Source organism: Ptychodera flava, chromosome 15 (assembly GCF_041260155.1).
Source record: "Ptychodera flava strain L36383 chromosome 15, AS_Pfla_20210202, whole genome shotgun sequence".
In the NCBI taxonomy this organism is placed as follows: Eukaryota; Metazoa; Hemichordata; class Enteropneusta; family Ptychoderidae; genus Ptychodera; species Ptychodera flava.
The window spans coordinates 1398472-1421745 of NC_091942.1; the positions used below are offsets into that span (position 1 = coordinate 1398472).

General features: G+C 39.0%; 1 protein-coding gene across 1 annotated transcript in view; it reads right to left on the minus strand.

Moving 5' to 3' along the window:
• LOC139150895 (F-box/LRR-repeat protein 16-like) overlaps positions 1-22345 on the minus strand; it is a 43875-nt gene extending 21530 nt beyond the window's left edge. Inside the window, exon 1 of the mRNA XM_070723342.1 lies at positions 20376-22345. Within this exon, the coding sequence (XP_070579443.1) occupies positions 20376-21574 (1199 nt within the window). The 5' untranslated portion in view covers positions 21575-22345. The remainder of the gene's footprint in view (positions 1-20375) is intronic.
• Between the last annotated feature and the right edge of the window lie 929 nt (positions 22346-23274).

Below are 23274 nucleotides of genomic sequence, written 5' to 3' on the forward strand. Positions count from 1 at the left end.
GCCCTGGGTTGACAATTAAACTTATAGACGAAGAACGGGATGGCTAATCCAATCACATTCAATGCATAACAGAATATCATGCCTCATGCTTCACACACCAATGAAAACAGCATTTGCGTCAAAAAGGCACGAAATCACCTTATAGGAAATGCATTTTGCGATTGCACGTCATACATACGTCATACTCGACATAAAAGCCATTACTTTCATAACAGATTTAATATCGCATTCTATTTCATCGTTACACTCCGGGTGACTCCTTTTCTTCATTCTTACGTGGCATTTGGATGACTGGAAAAAAATAAAAAACGTAGCTTATCTGATTTTCTGAAGAGTTTTTGCAGGTAATGATGAGAATTTTTGCACAGTAATGCATTCGTGAGCGTTGACGACGATAGCGATGGGGAAAATCAGAACACTGAAATCGTATTGTAAGTGGTGTCAATCACGGCTGGTTAACGTAGACTGGCGCACGTAAGGCTAATTCCAGCATTGAATGAGAAATTGAAAGGGTTTTGTGGATGTCAAAGAAGTGTAAGGCCTCCTAAATGATTGGATGCTTCTAGCAAACAGGGTTACAAAGTTCCATTAAAAGTAGAATTTCACATTCACAAAGATTGAATATATACATGTACGCCTACATCTGCCTGTTTGTTCACGCCGGAATGACAACATTGCGGATCAGGAAATCAGTGTCTATGGTCTAACCGGAGGCACGATGGGTTGTTATCGCCATGCGAAGGAGGAAAAAAAACCTTTCATTTTGGAAAGTACAGCTGCCATGATTTATCATGAATGTTTAATTATCCTCACGTCCATCCGCTTTATCGATGAGGTAAACGATGACTAAGAATGTGCTAGATCGTGCACTTGTACATGTGATTAAAAATTGTAACGGGCTTTTCTGATGAAATATCTTTTCTTCAAGGAACACATTCGCACACAGCATTGCTGTACATACATACATACCTACATACATATCTATATATACACAGACACAGACAGACACAAACAGACACACAGACACACACAGACACACACATATATATACATGTATATATTTGTATGTGTATGTGTGTGTACATAGACACAAACAGACACACACACGCATATATATATATATATATATATATATATATATATATATATATATATATATATATATATATATATATATATATATATATATTTGTGCGTGTGTGTATGGATGGATGGGTGGATGGATGGATGTGTACTGTATACCGAACAGTATACGGACATCGTTACTTTGCACTATGAATTAATTGTGTACACAACGCTCTTAACTTTCGCATGGGGCGCTTTATTTCCCTGAGAAGACACTCCAACTTCAGTAAACCACATATCGATTGGCATAGATATATAGATATGCAACTGTATGTAAATGTCGTGTGTAAGAGGTCGGAATCATTGTTCAAATGGTGAGTAAACATGAACAAAACTAACAAATCTATACGTCGAAAACTTTACGTTGACACACAGCGAAAAAACCCACCCAAAAACTGGAATTATTGTAAGGAATCCCGTAACAATAAATACGGGAATAAGTCATTCTAGAAGCCAGACTCTAGCTTGTTGCACGCTTTTTACTGATTTTGCGTCATGATGTTGAGCCATTAAAAAACAGTAGGTGTCGTTATGGCGACAGAATGGTTATTGCAGCGCTAAAAGCGAATGCAAATTAAAATATAACGCTTATTAAGCCGGAAGAAATACATGCAAGGGCTTTACCCGTGATGGGACGATACTATTTGCGAAGTTATTAACCTTTCTCGAGTAAAGATTTTGTTGAACACCGTAAAAACATGTCTCTCGTAGGAGACAGAAATAACCGGGGCAAGGAATCATTTACTCTTGGTATTGAAGCTAGTGTTGAGAATGTTTTGATAGAAAGGCTATTGATTTGGAATAAAGCATTCTATTCATAAATTGGTAAGTTTGCTGATGACGCGCTGGTCGTCTGGTCATTATCACTGGGGACAAGATTTCTTCTCAATGGGGTATTTTTTTCTGAGAGGGCAAATCAGCAACTTCTTGACGATGCGCGTACGCGTTTTTGGGTGAAACTCATGCGTATATAGACGGAAACAGAAAGACCCGCAGATAGAGTCAGTCAGATAGGCAAAATTTGCAACCATTAATGCTATTTATATTACACAACGCATACAAATGTCAGGTACACTAAATCGCTTTGGTTTAATCTGAAGGCGTGTATCCGTTATAAAAATGTGAAAGAAGTGACTCTCGATTTCCGACTCCTTGTTTAATACGTTGAGAACAATTCATTAGGGTTTTTTTTTTTGCCATACGTATGGTAAATGTGGTCTTTAACTTTTGTCTTCCCGCCCTCCCACAACGTATGTTATGTCGTACCAACTGTGAAAACGACGGGATGCAATCGAAGTTTTCAATCGAAGATCATTGCAAATCACACAAGACGTTTGATGCAATAACTCAGTCATTGCAATACAGGTGGATGGGCGTTTCTTTGCAGCAGGTAAACACAAGGCATGGACAGATAGAAGACAGACAGGTTTACATTCATGTGAACTGACAAACTTAGAAAAACCTAGACACAGAAAAAGTTACAGGAAATTCCACTGATGTACAAAGACGTGACTGAGCCATTGTACCCGTAGCTTATCATATCCGTCTATCATTTGAGTGACGACATCACAGTAGACCTTTGATTGTTACATTTTACCTAGCATCTAATCAATATTTCATTGCCCTGGGCGTATTGATCTAGCTCGCCATAAGTTTACATCGCTGTCGCCGAACGAGACAGACTGCCAATAGCAGAAATTCAAAGAAGTTTATGTCTGTTGGAATTCTCTATGTTTTTCAATCAATATCATGTCCGCACGTCATACCACGAAAAGTGAAATTCCGACACCCCTCCTGCGCAACGAAATCCCGTTTTGTGCTTTAGCTATTTCAAACATAGGTCACCCCAGGAGTTATTCATTGTTTCGTTTTCCGAGGGATGGAGACATGTAGACCTGCGATTTTCAAACAATACACGCCGGGTGAAGCATGACGCAAACGTCGCTGATCTGGTTAACTGTTTGGTGTGTATCAGCGGGGTTTCTTTGACTAATTTCAACGCCATGCATAGGAATTTGATAAACCTACTATTTGTAACATGGAAGATGAATTTAGGAACATTACGTTCGCGTTGCGTTACATTTAAAATCCAAATAGCTGCGAATTTGATAAACCGATCTAAAAATATCTTCAGATCTCCAAGAGTTTTCTTTGAATAAGACCTATTAAAGACTGAAAAAGAGTAAAACACTGCCCATAAGTGTCGAAATCGGCGATCTAAATTCAAACGCTATAACATCATTTAAAATTTCCCGCCATTTTCAAAAAATTAAGATTACAACAAAAAAGTGTTGGCCATCGTGTGTTGTCGATTCAAGTAAATGGCATCATGCTTGTTTCTGGTGTGATCACGATGTGTAAGTACAGTAATATTGTGTTTTTTGTACTTTTCCGTGGGGCGCCATTTTATGAGTGCGGCACCCGTTTATTATCCAGCCTGTTAAAACGTGCGGGCATGGTCCAAATCAGCGAGCAGTGATACTTCTATACATGTCTTTCAGTTAGCAAATTTATACGAACTAACTTTGGTTGGAAAAATAAAATCATAAAAATAATGCATAAAATTCGCAGCTATTGGGGCTTTAATGTGACATAGCTATATTTCTGATAAATGACAGTAAACTCTGTTCTTTACATTCCATGACACAAAATAAACATCCTGGTAAAATTTAGAATTAGACGGTTGCGTCTGAGCGTACTATCGATGAAATTCTAGCTGTAAAAATGGCGTTCAACTGGCTACTTTACTTGACACAAAGTTTCCACACAGAGGACCGTGCTTTTTCAATGCTCGACGTATCTCGACGACCAATTTTTAGCACTTAAGACTTTTCTGCAAGACTACAGACGCCGTCAATTCAGCGCTCGGACGTGCGTCATCAGGTGAACGGGGGCTGCCATAGCAACCAATTACTGCCCCCTTCTTTCACTTGCCTCTCTCTTCAACCAGCTTCTACCGTCATTACTGTGGTTTTCATCTCACCTTGCAGAGAACAAATACACCAACGACGTCAACAGAACTACCTGACATCAACATTGAACACAGATGACTGAGAGGGCCATTCAATAATATATGTACCGCCGTTCAACTTCTAAAGAAAACGTGCAAGGTGACCGTTTTAAGTCTGATTCAGTGTGCAAAAGCCAACTTGATATGCCATGCCATGCTCAACTATCAGACAAGGCAAATCTGTAGTGTTTTGTGATGACAGAGCACGCCCTATTACAATTACGAAATAATTCAGTGTTTGAATACATTGGCCAAAAGTTCAGTCAAGGCACAGAAATTGATAGGGTATGCCAAAATTATATTCTAGATATTTGTGTTGTGTTGTTACGTTTTGCGTGTTGCGAAACGGCGTACATGTATCACACGACTAGAGTACACCTACATGTATCGTTTATAGTTTGAGAGATAACAATCGGCTCCCTGCTCATAAATCCATCCGCAGTTCAAAGTCAATCGTCAAAATACGGCATTAATAAAAAACATATGCATTTTCTAGTTGCTGGACGAGTCGCAACTTCCGCCATCAAACTTACAGTCACGATGGAAATAAACTGAGAGAGAGAGAGAGAGAGAGAGAGAGAGAGAGAGGAGAGAGAGAGAGAGAGAGAGAGAGAGAGAGAGAGAGAGAGAGAGAGAGAGAGAGAGAGAGAGAGACAGACAGACAGACAGACAGACAGACAGACAGACAGACAGAGACAGAGACAGAGACAGACAGAGAGAGACGAGAGAGGGGGGGCTAAGACGAAACAAAAATGCATTTTACGCGTTTTGCGTTTTCAGTAAAATGTCATCGTACAGAACTGACCTTATTTTCGGTAGGTCGTCAGAGCAAAGAGAAAATACATAAATAGTAAAGTGACCTAATAATGCGGCAAAAACACTAAGTTTATTGATTTGAGATATCTACTTATGATCAGGGTTATTTTTTACGTTCGAAACAATAAAATGAGAACCTCAAAGATTTAATTGAAAGAAATGAAAATTGTAATTGAAGCATTCCTTTCAACATTCTTCTGTATATGGTGAAGCCCTTTCAACCAGAAGACAGAAATGCCGATCGTCGATGTTCGAAATTTGACTGGAAATGTATTTCGGACTTTCTGCTCCCGACATTTTAAGTTTTGACTGCGAGTAAAACACATTTCAGTGTAATTATTAGCTCTTATCCAGGGACCAATATTGATCGTTGCTGATTTAACTCGCATAGAAAAGCTTAATTATAAAAAGAATGAGAACAAGATACAAGTGAATGTTTCATATACCTACTTCATTTTTGAAGTTTAGAAGAACAATTCTCAAGTGAAGAACTCACGGAGAAATTCTTCTGTAGGCGAGAAATTATTTGCATGGCCTTACCGGTATATTGTCTTATTTTAAACGACAACCGTCATCTTGGGATTTGGTGCTCAATCATCGCCTAGACGATCGATAAACTCTCATTAAAATTATTCTGCTTTAAACGTCAATATATTTACTTTTGAGACAAAGCGGCTCATTCTTACCTGGGACTAATTAATATGAACAAAAATAAATCAAGACTAATTTTACGTTTCTTTTTTGAGGAGAGGGTTATTGATAAAAGGGTTATTGATTGAGGCAAAATCTATCTTGAACACGATTGGAACTAATTTGGGATAATTGGATGATGAAGTAAGGTCGTTTTAACCTAAGTTTCACGCTTGTTTTTATGAGTAATTTGTATTATTGCAACATTCAGCTATAAGGCACCTAAGACTTTTAAGATATTTAAAAAATATGAAGATCCAATTATCCCAAATTAGTTCCAATCGTGTTCTTGTGGAAAGGCTTGCCTAGGATTTTGTAAATATGAGAAAAAATAGTAGCGCTCACGCGGACACCGACGGCAATGTTGGTATTTTTCTTCGCAAAACAATTGGAACAGACGGTTTGTTTCCATTGGAAATAGAACTCTCTTCCCTCAGTGTGTTTGTGTCATACGTGAAAAAGGGTGACGAGATGAAAAGTTTAGTTTGCTTTTTTGCAACGTTTGAGCGACTGTGACTGTCACGGATAATATTAACCTGTTATGACTCGTACTGACGATGTTGACCCGTCGTGACTGACTCTTACGGACGATACTGACCTGCTGTGAGTGTAGCGGATGATATTCACCTGCATGCTGTGACTTTATGTATGATATTGACCCACGAGGACTGTTACGGATGATATTAAAGCTTATGTAGGATGCATCATTTCACAGTGTATTTCAATTTGGTATCTGACCAAGATTATTACTGTTTCTGCTTGTTATTAATCTTAACAGCCCCTAAGCTATGTCTCTTCATAAGTACATTTGCATGAAATTATTGTAGTTTGAAGGTATACATTCATAAAAAATAATACAAGTTACAGCTGATTAGCCTTTAAAGCTAGAAGAAAGCTATAAGTAAATTAAAAAGGATAGATAATTTAGTTTGATGTCCCTTTCAATGTGGTCGCCACTGTACAGTTTCATTGGTATTCTCGATATTATGTGCATGCTCAGTGAATCAAAACATATGAAATAAAACAAGAATTATCATAAACTGACTCTTGTGAATTCACTAATAACGGGAGGTTTCTCGTTTTTAAAAGTCCTTAGGCATAACAAAATCATTGTAGTTTTCGGAAATGGATTTGAGATAGTGCAGGTAAAGGGATATTTTATCAACACAGATACAGCCAATATACTTTTAGGTGAGTAATTTAAAGGTAGTGAAGCTATAATGGGATAATTGTTTTAAAGAAAATACAACACCACTAAGCTTTCGCGGGTTTAACACGATGTACTCTGAATATACGAGTCAAACATTTCTTTTCACTATGACTTTGGTGTGTTCATCTCTGACATCAACTGTTTGTAAGAATGTTTAACATGGCCATGTTTGCAGAAAAATATTCTTATACAGACATAGAGGGATTTGGTTCAACCGACACTGATGACCTTTAGGATGTTGCATGACTATTGCTCTGCGGTCTTAGAGAGAGACATCGATTTGCCAAAGTATCAGCGCTGCCCACACATGAAACGTGTTTATTACTATGATTAAAATTTGTTTATGTGGCAAACAGTATGAACGGTACGTGCTTCCATTTTACAGCAGATGACGAGTTCTCCCGTACCTTGTAAAGACTAATATAACATCAGGGTGGATATAACTGTATGATAAAGCAATACGTTTGTAGATATTAGACGTACGATTTCACCACACAAGTCAACAAAATTGAAAAGGAGGCTGACTCCTGCCCAGTAACCGCCAGGCGTTTAGTGCCTTGGCAAACCATTTACTAATTGTGTTTCAAGCATATTCTTCAAAAATAAAGTTACTGACAGTGTAATCTACCTTTGCATGAAATAGAATCAACGCTCATATAAAATCTAAATATGCTATTATCTTCTGAACGCGACTGGTATGTAATGTGTTTTATTGTGTGCTGAAAAATATTGCACCTTTAGGAAAATATCTAATACACACATTCAGGGCGTACGCTGAGCAAATGGAAATTGATGAGTTTCTGCCTTATTCTACACACACCGTTATTACTATTGCACAGTAGTTTATTTTGCCGTAAATTCTTTTTACTTTGATAAACCTTTCTGTCAGTTTCGAATATTACGATAAAAGGTGGCATCACAACCATTAGACACAACAACAAACTTCAATAATTAAGTTAGAAAAGAAACCTTCATAAAGGTCAGACCATTCCTCGCCGCTGGCAAAGAGCCAAATTGTATGAATGAATTTACATCGAACTCCACTCAATGCATGGATCTCAGACTAACTTGCGCCGTTGCCATGGAAATTGGAACATCGTGGTAGATTCAAGCTGACGAACATTAAGTGTTGCCCCCCCCCCCCCCTTACCAATAAGCACTTGCAATGGGTTTCGCTGATCTATATGCTACCATACCGTACATGTTAGTCACGGACGTTGGATATTTAAGAATTACGATGTTAACGATATACTGTCCAGTGAGTGTTTCGGCACTTAACGTTTATTTTCATTTACTTCAAATGCCGTGACTACATAAAGCCATCTGAAATTTTGCTGTGGTTTTTCGATTTCCACTGTAAACAAAATATCTCCATTTAACGTTCTATAACTGTCATTCAATAGTCCTTGACGCATACCGCTTCAAATGTGCGGCCACAGAGAGTCAACACAGTCAAAGTTGGTGGGCGATGTTGATAATCATATTGCCTGGCAGCCTGAAGGGGAATTTCGATGATATCCGGTGACAAACCAAAACATTCTTTCATAACTTGATGGCGGGGAAAATAAAAATAATCTGGCATGACAATTGTACCACTGAGCTTCGGCTTGTTTGCCAGACCACCTAGCCATCCATATTATGAATGACGTTGCGAGTGATGTGTAAAAGTTACGTAATATCTGAGATGTTGTCTTTATATGACCATCAAAGGAAGTTTTAGAGTCTGATAATCTATAAGTCGCCTTTCCGCCAGAACTAAGCGAGGTCATCTCAACACTGAACTCTTACAAACATGGCAATTTCATCTACGTTAGCAATCCTAAGTACCAGGTCAGACTACCACTACCAATCAGACAATTGGTCGCATTTAATAAATATCAACCGAACGTCATATTATAGGTAAACTCTTCAATGTGGTTTTTGTCCAACTGTAATCAAGTTTAAGGGCGAATTAGGAAGGCTGAGGAAACGGACGAAAAGAACAGCTATACTGAAATTCTTCAGCGGTGTCTTTATGGCAGAACGTTGCCAGCAGCAGTCAAAAGATCACATAACAGGTGATAGGTTCAGTCTATAGTTTAAGTGCTTTTACATATAATGGTAATCCAATCTATACAGGAATAGACCATGCCAGGAAATGTGTTCGAGGTAGTATTATCGACTTATCACAAACCGTGGCTATAGCATAATATGTGATGGGGTGTTGAGACTTTGTAAAGTGAAAAAGTTCAAAATCCACCAGTGAGCGGCAAGATGATGTTTCGGCTGTAGAATTTTAGCCTGATGTTTTCAAACCGTAGCGCATTCCAACGGACACGATCAGCTGATGACCTACCCGTCAAAGTGTTACACAAAAACATTCGCTCTCCGGAAACTCCGGATACAAGGACCCACTGCCATCGGTGAATGCTATACAGCGCCATACCTTCAGGCACGTGCAGTGTTAAACTGTCCGAACAGAGGTGAACTCCGATGTGTGTGTGTGTGTGTGTGTGTGTGTGTGTGTGTGTGTGTGTGTGTGTGTGTGTGTGTGTGTGTGTGTGTATTATATATATAAACACGAGATTAATAGCGCCGATAAAAATGTATTGTCTCAGGAAAGCTGTGCGCTGCAGGTCAGTTGATTGGGTCAGTTGATTTGCATCGTCAGTTGATGGAATTCATTGCTCCACTGGATTGTTGATATTGACGTTTTGAACATAGTTATATCCCAGTTGGATACCTCAAACGCAAAATTTAGATAGTCGACCTCTATGAAATGCCTTGCTGAGTAAAACCTCGTCGAATATATCTCGAAATGTTCTGTCAACAGTCGAGGGGATGTTGAAAAGCGAGTTGATTATTTAATTCACATCTTAGAACACATCCCGGCGTGACATACATGAAGACGAGCTGAGAAGCAGCATTCTGCTTGTTTGAGGTTATTCACCGTCATGGTGAATAAATGTAAGAGAAGCGGCACAGTACTTGACAGCGAATTTAAAGATGCAAATTTCCATCCAAAGGATGAAGTCTGCCCATATTTCGGTTGCTATGATTTAACCTATGCAAATTACCTAGCAACATCGCACGAATCTCTGTTTTGCCTGTAAGTTCTGATAACCTGATTGAAATGTTTTTCCCTCAACTTAAATTGTAGTTAATCAGATCACCCGGCCACCAACGTTTGCTTGTATCTTCTTAATAATAATTTTAATAGAAAAAAAGTTGCCATAACCCCTATCACCGGAAACATAACCCGGGTGATCGATCTGCCCAATTTTAAAGGAACAAAGGCGACTAAAAACAGCAAATAGGGATTACTGGCTAGCAGCTAAATGTTTTGAATTTCCGACTTGAAATTTCACTGAGCGTGAGTGAAAGGACAGCCACCAGAGATGGGAAGAATTGTGATATTGAACTCTCTTGTCATATGAATCTTCCAAAGTGTGTTTGTGATTTTTGTTTTAGGCTCTAGCATAACGTGACAATTATTTTACCGAAAACTGATCCCTGGTCTAACATCTTTCAAAGTATGTAACATAAAAAGTAGGATAGATTAAAAAATCCTAGACACAGTTTGGAAGATTAACACGACACCTTTGATCATGCTAATTTCGACCGAAAATACTGCAGCGTTAGTGCAGGGAAATGTAAAAGCCAATTTTTAAGAAGTTATTCAAAACTATGTCACGTAGTCCTTATGCAAACAATTGCCAAATAATGCAAAACACATTATTTGCAAATATCTTATCTAGACTTTCAGAAAATATATACTTTGGTGGGGTTACGATCTTAATTTTATACTGAGCGTTCATTAATTGGAAGGCTTTAATACTTGTCTTGGAACCTTAAGCTGCTTCTTTCAAAGCATATCTCCGAACTGTACTCATCGTGACGAGACTCACTGAGTGCAGTGTTTCGTGAAATGTCTGGGCATCGCCGCGTGAAATACACTAGCTCCAAAATATTTGATTACAAAATGAGTATTTGCCCCAGCTGCCCAAGGTTACAATTTCTTGGCGCCGACGTAGTTTTTGATGATTCAACGTTGAAGAAATTCGCAACGTGATTAACAGCATTGTATGCATGTGTCATATCACAACGATGACACGAGCGAAGCTTGATAATCAAAATGACACGGATTCTTTAATTGATTTTGCGTAATCTCCCCTGTTTACGTCACAATAACAGTCTATTTCTCTACTCTTATGCATACATCACCGTCATTTCTCAATACTTGTAGAGGGAGAAACAAACCTTAGTCTGGCTTAATTAAAAGTCAAGTATTTGGACTCCACAAACAGTACCCAGGGAAACATGAGTAATCTGCGAAAAGACACAACTTTCGCACTGCAACCTACCATTAAAGCATTCGGCGCTCTTGCAATCAAACCCGATTAGACTCGTCATAATTCCTCCATTTCGTGGAGGGACGGTGATCTCGTGTGCAGCTCTCCAGTACGAGTCTTTGTAGGGTTGCTGGCACACGCTAAGCTTACCCGTTCAGTTTTCATCTCATTTCATACCAAAGGGTCGGATGGGAATAATCCTCATTTATTGTTGGCTTTTCCGTGTCTTAAATCGCATGTCGATTTTTTCTATGTCCCGTTCTCTGCGTTCTCAGGGACTTGCGTCAGGAGTAAAACTGCGTATTATTTCAGTTGTACTTAAAGACAAACCACAAATATTTCTCGGCATATCCGACACATTGACAAAAGCATAAAAGGTGACAAAAGGTCAGATATGCCTCCTCACAGATGGTAGCGACAATAACATAAATAGTTTCTGTTGTAAAGTATACGCGGTGAAAGTAATGTACACTGTCCTCATTGTAAAGATATCGTAAAGGCCGCGAGAACGTCCGTTTTATTTATAAGCGTTAAACCGCACAATGCGACGGAATACCTCTCGATTTTGACCAGTTCATGATATATGTGCACGAGCGATAGCAAGTGCATATATGGAGTGAATGGTCAAAGTCGAGAGATATACCGTTGCTTAGATGGTTTATTGCTATTATATCATAATATTAAATTGAAATTCTGGCATGAAACGTCAAAAAGGGAATTTTTCTCTAGCTGAGAGCTCGTGCCTGTTCCAACCGTGCTATATTGCCAATATAGCACGGTTATTTTCACGTCTCGACCAATCAGATCGCAGTATTTGCGCCGTCAATATACTGGTATGAGATATTGAGTATTATATCATACCAGTATACTGATGGCGCAAATACAGCGATCCATTTGTCGAAACATGAGCATATCGGTGTTGTGTTTGCGATGTAGCACGGTTTGAACACGCGCGAACTCTTTGCTAAATAAAAAATCTTTGACGTTTCACGCCAGAATTTTATATACTGTTTTGATATAACAATCAATCAGCTCAGCAATGGGTATATCATTCGATTTTGAGCTGTCCATGTTAGCACTCGCTATCGCTTCTGCATATATGTCGTTGAACTAGTCAAAATCTCGTGGTATACCGCTGTCTTGGCTAAAGTCAGATTCAAGGGATTGTGGAATAAACGTTAAATAAGGGAAGCCTCGGTCACAGGACGACCTTGAACTCTTGATGTCAAGCACTCATTAGGGTATGCACTGCCGGAACTTCGTGACGGCGAGATGTGGAAGCATCAGACAAAGTTACCGATCTATCTACTGATACAGTTGTGCAACCTCTGTCCATCACGGGCACTTAAAATCTATCATGTGTTCCTATAGCATTGGCTTTGGGGTTTACTATATTTCAGATTATTTGGTAAAGTCGTTGTAACTTATTTCTGATGTACATGTCAAATTTATTGCTTACTTTGGTATTCTTGAGGAATATCTGGAGGTTTAATGATTTAAAGACCGCGATCCCTTACGCCCAGTTATTAATCATGTCAGTCGGAAAAGGGTTGGATTTCACTTAAAATAACCCCGTGACCTCATTGGTATACGATCGCCAGCTTGAGTCTCATAATTAGATTGACCGGTCGCCTCGCGTAACGGATTAATCGGTGACCGAAGGCACTTACGCTGTCTAAATTTAGCTTTGAAAGTTCTTAAAGTTTTAAGATACGTATAAGAGCTGGACATGGCATACAAAACGTGGAAAGGTTTGTAATTCCGCGACTTCACGAGAAAGAGTCGTTATCTTATCGCAATATTTGGTTACTTTCTCACGAAATCAAATTCGGAATCAGAGGTGAATTGGCACTTCTGCGCATGCTTGGCTGAGAAATGTTGAGTTGTCCGTCGATAGTGCAAATACAACATCCTGCTTATAAAACTTGCATGATTAGTGCATCATTAATGAATAAACAAGAACGATAGCGACGTTATTAGCGTTCCTAATAGCCTTGTATTTTCAGGCAAGACAAGATGTTCCCGACGCTCCGGACGTAAATTTACAGTGATGTGATGAGAGACAAGTCGAGTGCAACCTTAGACACAAAAAAACTGTCACGTGTTATTGGTCGATATGACATCTCCGATCTTTGAAAAAAAATCACAAAATTAATACTTGTCTTGGTTAAACTGTATTCTAGCATCGTAGATTGTGAAAAGCGCTGTCTTGATTTATTTCTGATTAAAGTAGAAAACATCAAAATGTTCTGGTAATTAAATTGACGACCGATGATGACGACATATTAAGCCAAAGCTGTTTGGCATGCAGGCATTGTAGAGTAATCTGATATTAACCGCCTTCTGTTTGATTGAAAAGTTGGTCTATTGATGCGGCAGAAATGACTCGAAGAATACCGGTAGGCACTGTTATCACTGTAAACGTGCAACGCTCGAATTCAAAGGACAAATCACGATCTGTCTACAAACGAAGACAATTATAGTTGGCGGTAACAGGTGACATCATGTTGTTGTCATTGCAAAAGATATTTCCTTCTCATCGTAACTTAACACTGACCTGGTGTTGTCAAATGCACTGTCATTACCAACGATTGAAAGTCTGCCGCCATATTTGAATCGACAAGTAGACAAAAACAATAAAGGTATTACAAACCAACTCGTTTTAGATTGACGGACAAGTTTGGAAACTGTTTTATTTAGGCTGTTCGTGATTCAAGGGAACGGTAACACAACATACCTCGTTATTTCACTCGTCGAGAAAATAACCCAAAGATCCATCCTTATTTTCACCATGACATCAATTTACCATGGCAACTGGGGGATATCGTATATAGTTACAGCCATTGCCGCTGTTGAGTTATAAATGTAGACTATCCAGTGACAAATTAGGACTACTGTACCTTCAAAGGTGTAAACGCATTACAATGTCGATAGAACCAACCTCCATTGGTCATCATTTCGCCTACGATTTGTTACTCAGGCCATTCACTTGGACGTCAACTTTGCTATTATTACGTAATACCTATACATGTTACCTTTCGCCTAGAGACCAATATGTCAGAGAAATCATGAACAAAACCATACAACGATGATGATATTGACGCAGCAGAGTGGGAGGGTCCGATCACGCACTATATCCACGTGTACAAAGGATGATATGATGAGTTTATATTTGACTTGTATGTAAACAACCACTGTATATAAGAGGTATATGTTTACGAATACCAGAGAAGAAGGGACAAAACCTGGCAATATGTAACATCCTATGAGAAATTGACGGCGTTATCTTTGAAGACTCTGAACCACTACTCTGTTTCTATATCCAAATGTCCTAGCTTTTCCCCAAAGGGAGACGGTCAGCAGAAATAAATTGACAAAACATCACTAAATTGTTACAGTACTTCTATTTTCTGGGGTACTGTGCATCTATAACGAGAAAACCAACAAGCCGTGCATATACTTTGCTATAAACTTTGACCCAATGCTGTTTGAAATTCATCAGACAAAGACGTGGAGGCACGGCACATTTTAACAAGAAAAACGATGGCGTCATTATGATTTGCATAATTAAAAATAAGTCATCAAAAGTATCAAGCAAGTTTCAAAATATGAAGGGAGGAAAATTGACGATATTCACGTCAACGAGATGGTTTAAAAAAACTTTTCAATCTCCTTTTCTGTCAAACGGACGTAAACTACACCAGCGCACCCTAATGTACATAATGGCAAACTATGGGCATTGCAAATGAATTACTTACTTACTTAATGCTTACTTCTCGAATAGCGGCAATTTTTAAATTAAAAATATCGGTAAAACTTAGGTAATTTGTTTTTCTATTCCGGAAATTTACTTGTTCGCTTATTCTTGATTTTGAAAGAGAATGGCTTTAAGTTTCCTTGAATAAAGTTTGGGCATAAATTCAAAACTTTTGGTTTTGAGGTGCATAAAAAGAGAGTTGCGCAATACATACGCTGTAGGTTGTTCTTGTATGTCTATAAGAATACACCCCCTAAAGGTTTCTTGTGTTCTGAAGAACCTCCATGAATCGTTTACCACATTGGTGTATACTACTACTACATGATTTGGAAATACAATCTACTTTATTTAATCATTTTTCACATTGAGATGGCGTCGCAAGAAAAAATATATGCATTCACTACGTCTACATTAAGAGTATCAACACAAGTTGACCTGAAACACAACATCACCATACATTCATCATCACGCATTGCATTCATTATCATTATTATGCATTGCATACTTGTTTCGGCGGGAAAATTTCCGGACTAACCAAGTAAGATCCACATTTGCAACCTTTACTCACGTTTCCGCTAACGTGTGATCTTTCAATAAAGTCTCACGAGACGGAAATCTATGCTTTGTCAGAGGAGTGAAATATTTTAGAGCTACTCTCATGATACAGCGGCGGTATGGTTATTGAGGACGACCCTCTGTCTTTCTTTCTTCCAAGGCCGACAAACGAGTGACACACAACGAAGCAATTTGAATAACTTATTATTGTACGAGAAAACGATAAGCTGAGGTAAAACAACTGGAAGAGTCCAATGCTATTGCGAATTGTCAAATTGCAATCTAGCAACCTGACAATGCCAAAAAGTGCCCCCTGAGGACAGTGACGTTAGGAGCGAGTCACTAGTTTTCTTTTCATTGTATACCAACGCCAGGGGACTCAATACTCAACAACGCCGACGGACTCAATAGTGTCGTTACCAAGGAGAATATGGCTCGCAATTGTCCCGGCAATTTGCATTCAAGATTCATCAATAAGCATCGCATTTTAGTGAAAGTATGGTGGAATTAGAAAACACAGAGGAACACTGTATGTATACTCTTCTGTACGGTATGCGCTATCATCTCACTGCCCAGAGGAAATAGCATAAATATTGCAATATTCCATGATAAAACGACCTGAAAATAATCGTAATTCTTGTAGAAATAATGGGATTGTTTCTTAACAATATTTGTGCAACGTTTTCTGTAATTTGCAGTTGTAAAGCCTCATTTCGCGGCTCGTCTCAAGATGTGGTGAAAAGAAACCAAAATGTGTGGATTCGATTTATCATTGATAGAATTGTATAATTCTAGTCGATATGATCGTGATGTCTATGTCTGGACCAATGAACTTCATATACGACAAGGAAAGAAGAGTTCGATATTTCAGTTCGCTGGTTTTGTTCGAGGTACACCAAGGTACAAAAAAGGGCGATCGATGCACTACTTTTCCCGCGCTTTCAGGTGGGAACGATATTAGGTAAGCAAACACTCCAGATTGGATTTGTCAGTCTTGCCTTTTAAACTGAGTAAATGAAGATTGCCGGTAATACTATTAAATCTGTAAATCCTAAACTATCGGTACATGTTTTATCAATTAATGTCAACTTCTATCAAGCAATTACCTTACAAAACGCAGATCACAAACAACACAACAATATAGACGACTACTTATAATGAAAAACGTCGGTGGCTGCGATGTCTCGTCCATAAACTGACAAGTGGCATGTTATATTGAGAACAAGGGGCATAACATTAACATATGAGCAAATAAGCGACAAATATGTAAATTTATTATCGATGAATATTCACGTTTACCGTGTATCTAGGCTGAGCGTGATTATATCGTTTTTAGTGACTCATCTGTTATAACTTTATTCAATTTAAAGCTCCTTACTTTATACATGTTGTTGACACATGTCAAAATAAAAAGTCCAAAGATGACGTCACGAGTATTTTCTCGATTCGTAGTTGTGAACGCTGCAACAAACCATTTTTCACTGTCTTCAAATAAAATTTTAAAATCATAAATAGGTAAAGTAATTATTTTCTGATAAATGTGACAATAGGGATTGTAGCCTGACCTTCGCTAGTTCCCATGGAAACATTCAATCCTTTCGATGAATACGTGTCTCAGTCGAGGCTCGACTTTAATTTAAGACTTACCATCTACTGACCTCAAAACTGTATTTTCAAATATTGGCCGATCCACGCAGAAATATTCCAACAACAGAGTAACGTGATCTTATTTTATGATTTTTATGATGGAATCGCATTTACATTAAAGATTTTCAGCTTTAAGGTAGTATGTGCCTCGAAAGCGAAAGACTTAAACTTTTGCCCAAAATTTGCTCGAGGAATATTACAACCATTCTCTTTCGAAATCAAAAATAAAAATCGGGGTCCACCACCATACAAATCTTCACTACATATAGCTTCATGTGCCTCCGGGACAGATATTCGGACTGTCAAACTGTTACAATTCTTTTCTGATCTACCAATATATATATATATATATATATATATATATATATATATATATATATATATATATATATATATATATATATATATATATATCACACACACACACACACACATATATATATATAAAAAGAGATATAGATATATATATATATATATATATATATCTATATATATATATAAAAAGATATATATATATATATATATATATTATATATCACATCATCATCATCACTTGTTACTCTTTCGACGGAAGTACTAGAGCTTTCTTAGGTGTAGCTACAAATGTTAAGTCTAAAAGTCAAAGGGAAAATGTAAGTGTCCTCGGGTTGCTGACGTCATAGGTGACTCTGATTGTGCGTTAATCCTTTACATGTCTTCAGGTGAGATCAGTTCAGTCTATAGTCACTGTATTACGTCATGAGGAGTGATTCAACGTTAACCAATCCAGTGTATGAATGACCTCATCGGTCGGAGTCAGAACTTGCATTTCTCGGACGGTCGTCGCTGGCATCTGCTATGATGTTGCAATGTACGCGCAATGTGCTGATTCAGTGTTGAGAATAGTTCAAAGTTCAACACCTATCATGGAATCGTTCCTTGACGTTTAGAGGTCACAAGCTTCAGATTTTAATTATAGGTATGGCACGCTTGTGTTGTTAATCAATGTATCACGCTGCCAATTCAAATAAATTAGCGTCAAGTTAGGCAATCAAAGGGCTGGAAATTACTTTAACGACATCAAACACGACCACGTGATTCTAAATAGCCAACTGTTATTGATTAATAATTACCTCTCGAATCGATTTCCATCAAATATGCAAATCATGCGTGCTAACAATGTACTCCAAGGTACATCCGCTGTTATTATTACCTCAAGATTGCGCCACGTCGATAAAATACAATTAATCATAGCATGGAAATTTAAGACATAGACCTTCCGTCAACGTATGTCGTCGTCTTTACCTTTACCTGCAGTACGAAACACTTACGTTTCAACTCTGGCTATATCTGCTTACATGTTGAGACAAAACATAATTAATATACATATGGATCGATACCACTCACTTGTTAAAATGGATTAATAATATGCGTTATACTGATGACATTTTGTGTAGTTAGATATAAATACAGACCGATTGATGAATTCATCGATCAATTCCGTCATATCACAACTTTCATGAAAAGACTCCATCATGCACCCGATGACCTAGTTCACATCGGCCATTTCTGAGCGGGCACATACACAGTGAAAGAGTTTGCAATTTTGCAGCCTAAGAGAAAACGATGAATTCCTATCCTGGGTGATGTTACAGCTCATCACATTTCACCGCTATAACAAATGCATTCATATCAGCTCGTAATGTAATAACCCATGGGAGAAATCCCATTGAATAATGCACTAAATATTATATTGCGCTGTAAGTCTACGCGGACAATAAACCCTTGGCAAGTTCATCCAGTTGTAGTACATTTCTCAAACAGTTTTTAAAAAATACTGCTAGACTTAGCTCACACTCTGTCAAAGTCTGCAACAGTTTTCATTTTACAGTATCGCTCAAACGATGTCTGCGTTGGATAGAAATTGACCCGTCTGTTATAATTCCACAACAGAATCTGTCTTTGGGTGGTCGGTCACACAGTATCTCCAACTCTTTTCGAGTTCGAACAATCAAATTATTACATACACCTCACTACGAAACATTACATTACATTACATTACTTGCATTGCATTACATTATATTACATTACATTACATTGCATTCCATTACATTATATTACATTACATTACATTGCATTCCATTGCATTACATTACATTACATTACATTACATTACATTACATTACATTACATTACATTACATTACATTACATTACATTACATTACATTACATTACATTACATTACATTAAATTGCATTGCATTACATTATATTATGAGATGACATCATGGAACGTGATGTGTTTGGTGATATTCGGAATATTGTGTTGTTCTATCTAGCACGCCATCGTGGACAGATACAAAACGCTGTACATGTTTATTTCACCTGGTTTGAAATTTCTATCGAATCACAGTGAGCGTTACAACGTGCATCCTGGGGAGGCCTTCCTTGGGCAAGTATTGAGTCCTTAGATGTCTAAATGAGCTTCAAGATGAAGCTGTGCAGCGAACAGCTACTCAAATTCCATTCAGCGTCCACAATAATGTCTCTGCTATGGTTATTAAGGGGCATCAACCGCCCTTGATATCTTTCACTTCTCGTCACGTCATTACGGGTTTGTGAAAGCTGTAGCTTTCCGAATTCACTATCCACGCTCAAGGGCACAGCCCCCAGGTGAAAAATTTGCAACGGGGCTTCTAGAAATCACGTCATAATACTAGTTAATAGTTTCATTTTCATGTATTATCATTACTTTTATTGGAATGTTGATTTATTCCGTTGCCTAGTTACCTTATGGCGACATGTTCTATCCGGCAGCGCTTTAGATATTTCAATTTTCCCTGTATGAAATTTGTCGCACGTTGAAAATATTTCACTCGCCGGACAGACATAGACGCATGCGCAGTGACGCTGTCTTTCCTCATCATAATCCTCACAATATCATACCAGATGTACGAATTGTGTTTTTTCCCTTTTCAATTACGTGAAATTTGGACAGTTTGGGCCTTTTTCTCGTCTATCATTCTGTGAGGCCTAAACTAGACAATTCTGACAACCGCTAAGCGTAACGCCGATCATGCACTCACACACACACCTACTACATGATGGAAAATAGAGTTTGTGAGTGACTCGAGTACAATATGGACACACCAAATATGACACATAATACCGTTCTACAAACCGTGTAGTACGTCTCGTTTGTAACGAAAAATATTTGCACATGAACACAAATAAAGGTAATGACAATTAACTCACCTGTCTAGAATTAATTCCTCCAATTTCGGCAGATCACATGCGATGTATTCCAAAGATGCGTCCGTAATTCGGGGGCACCATGATAGGTCGAGCGATTTCAGTATATGCATGTTTTCAGCGATGAGTTCGACGCCGTCGTCGGTGATTTTGCTGCAACCGGATAGACTGAGTGTGTGGAGGTGGGGGAGGGTGTGCACAATGTTTAGGATGGCGTGGTTCGTGATCTCCCAGCACGACCGTAAGCGCAGTACGGCCATGCTACAGCTCTGTTTAGACGTGAAGTACGACATGACATTGTCCGTTACATGATAGGCCTGCAGGTTCAGTTCATGCAGACATGGGAGTCTCTGGGCGATCGCGGCAACGCTGTCGTCGCCTACGTTTATACAATCGCTGATGCCAAGGGAAGTTATCCTTGGGTTGAGGCTTGACCACAGACCTGCCTCTGTGAAATCATTACACCCGCTCAGCTCAAGCCGATTGACGGCCGACAGTTGTTCCAACATGACCTCTAGTCCTGCGTCGGTGACGGTCGACCGCTTCAGGCTGATCGCGTGTGTGCATTTCTTGGATTGAGGAAAATTATCAATGAATTCACAGATATCCAGATCTGACACGCTCACCAAACAAACGCTTTCAATTCCCTTTAGGTGAAAACTAGCCAGATCTGTGAATTTTTTCTCCTCGCCACCCGCTTTTGTATCGTACAGATCCCTTCGATGCAGTATTGGCGTGAAATCTTTCCAAAATATCGGTTGATACAAAACTCTTTTCCATGTGCTACAAACCTGGGCAAGTAGACACCTTTCACACGGCCAAAAATAAAAAAACAAGCGGTTGAGAAATTTTTCTTCCAGAAGAAGCTCCTTCCAAGTCTTTGACGAGTATAATCTAGGTTGTAAATTCTCATGAATGGCCTGCAAACGCTCCTCTCGAAGGAACATCACACCGTTCTCCATCGGTTTCGAATCACTCAACATCTCCTGACTTACCAGGTCCTCGTTACTCGCCCGTCGTGGTGACGACGAAACGCACATCGCCGTTGCATCGTCTGCGGTCAAATGAATTCCATTGACTCCGTTTATAGGACTCTTTCTATTCGCCGTCGTCGTCGTCGCCGTCGTCGCCGCCGCCGCCATGTCGTCAGGAGGCGATTTTTCATTCGCGATCAGCGAGGTCGAATGTAGCGCCGCTGACATATATCCAAGCCTATCCCACTTTTTGCTGGGTAATGCGCTGAAATATCCAGTCAGGTTTTCACAGGCTCATTAACGGATGCTGTTCACGTTTGCTCCGTCGTCAGAATGCCTGCATTGCTAAATTGATGGATATCGAGCAGGACGTTCGGAGCACGACCGCTTTGGCTGTGATTACAAAGTAGCATTGCTATGCCAAGTACCAACGTTCACCGTTCGACGCTCCTGCACTCCACAGAGATATCAGAATTACGAGCTACAGAGTGAATTCATCCAACATTCAAATATCCGCGATCAAGCTGGTGAAGATTGGCAAACACAGTGTTAGTTTTGATTTGTTGTCCGAAGCTGGCATATGCACATTAGCCACTATCGCTGTGACACGGGCAACTGCCTGAGAGAGTGACTGTGCATGGAATTAACTCATTCATACAGCGGCAAGGTTTGGTTTTCCCGGAAACCTATTTTTCCCAGTCTGCTTTTCGGTCGATGCAACCATTTCGGCAATATATACGTCATAGAGCCTGGCTCTTCAGGGCTTTTTCGATGGAAAGTTCGGACAGAGGCGAGCGACAGCGGAGGTTGTCATGCATAAAGGGGAGGGGGTGTTAAACTACCGAAAGTGCTTAATATAAATCCCATAAACAGATAACTAAACAGCAGTAACTTATAAACTGCCTACATCATTTTTTTTCAACTATCAGACGTGCAAGCTTGTGTTTCTGAGGAATGTAGTATGGTGTGTCTAATGGAATAAAATGCAATAAAAGGAATAAGATTTTACAGCCTGTGAATTGTGTCTTTCTAGGACAACTTTTGTTTGGGAGGCCTTGAGGTATAGTTTGCACATTGGTGCTACCGTGCAATATGTTAAATAGTGATGTGTCTCTCGCTACTTGGATGACAATATATTCAGGTTGACGTTACGTTACTTCTGACGAACAAGTAAATGTTGGCGATGCTTAAATATTTCCTTTTCATCCTTTCGTTTACCAGTGACAATACAATCGGCGTCGTCTCAACGATAATCTAGCAATTACAGTATTACGAATGACGGTACGTCAGCATGTTAGAAAATGCACCAACGTTAGGCCTCGCACATTTCATTGGATCAATCCATTTATCAGATATGCATGGGGAGAGGCAGGTAACCATCGATATTATTAATATATCGAAGTGCTATTTATTTTCTATGCGTAAGCCATATGTGGGCTGGATTATTGAAGGTTCACTTCGCCGATCCATGCCAATCGAATCGTTTCACATTACATGGACTCTCCGATGAAGTTACCTATCGTTATGTTCTGTACGTCCTTTGTAATTCTATCTCTTGTCTGTGATAATCACTGTCGCGGACGTAAACGAAAAGGTGCATTGTCGTAACAACGTAATTTGTATCAATACTACAGTACTCATAATGTACTCATAATGTACTCATGATGTAGTCATGATGTAGTCATGTAAAATACTATGCAAGAATACTAAAAGTGGCATCAGCGCTTGCAAATTTGGATATCCCATTTTTATCAGAGACACCGGTCGTTTATATTTTTATCAAGATTACTCGCATTCCAGAGCTCGTCACTGAGTGATGTATGGACGATCGTCCCCTTTACGCCAATGGTTTCCTCCAGCCATTCAATATTTGAAACGAAAGTCATTAATATTTGCACAGTGGCTGCGTTTTTCCACGATGCATCAAT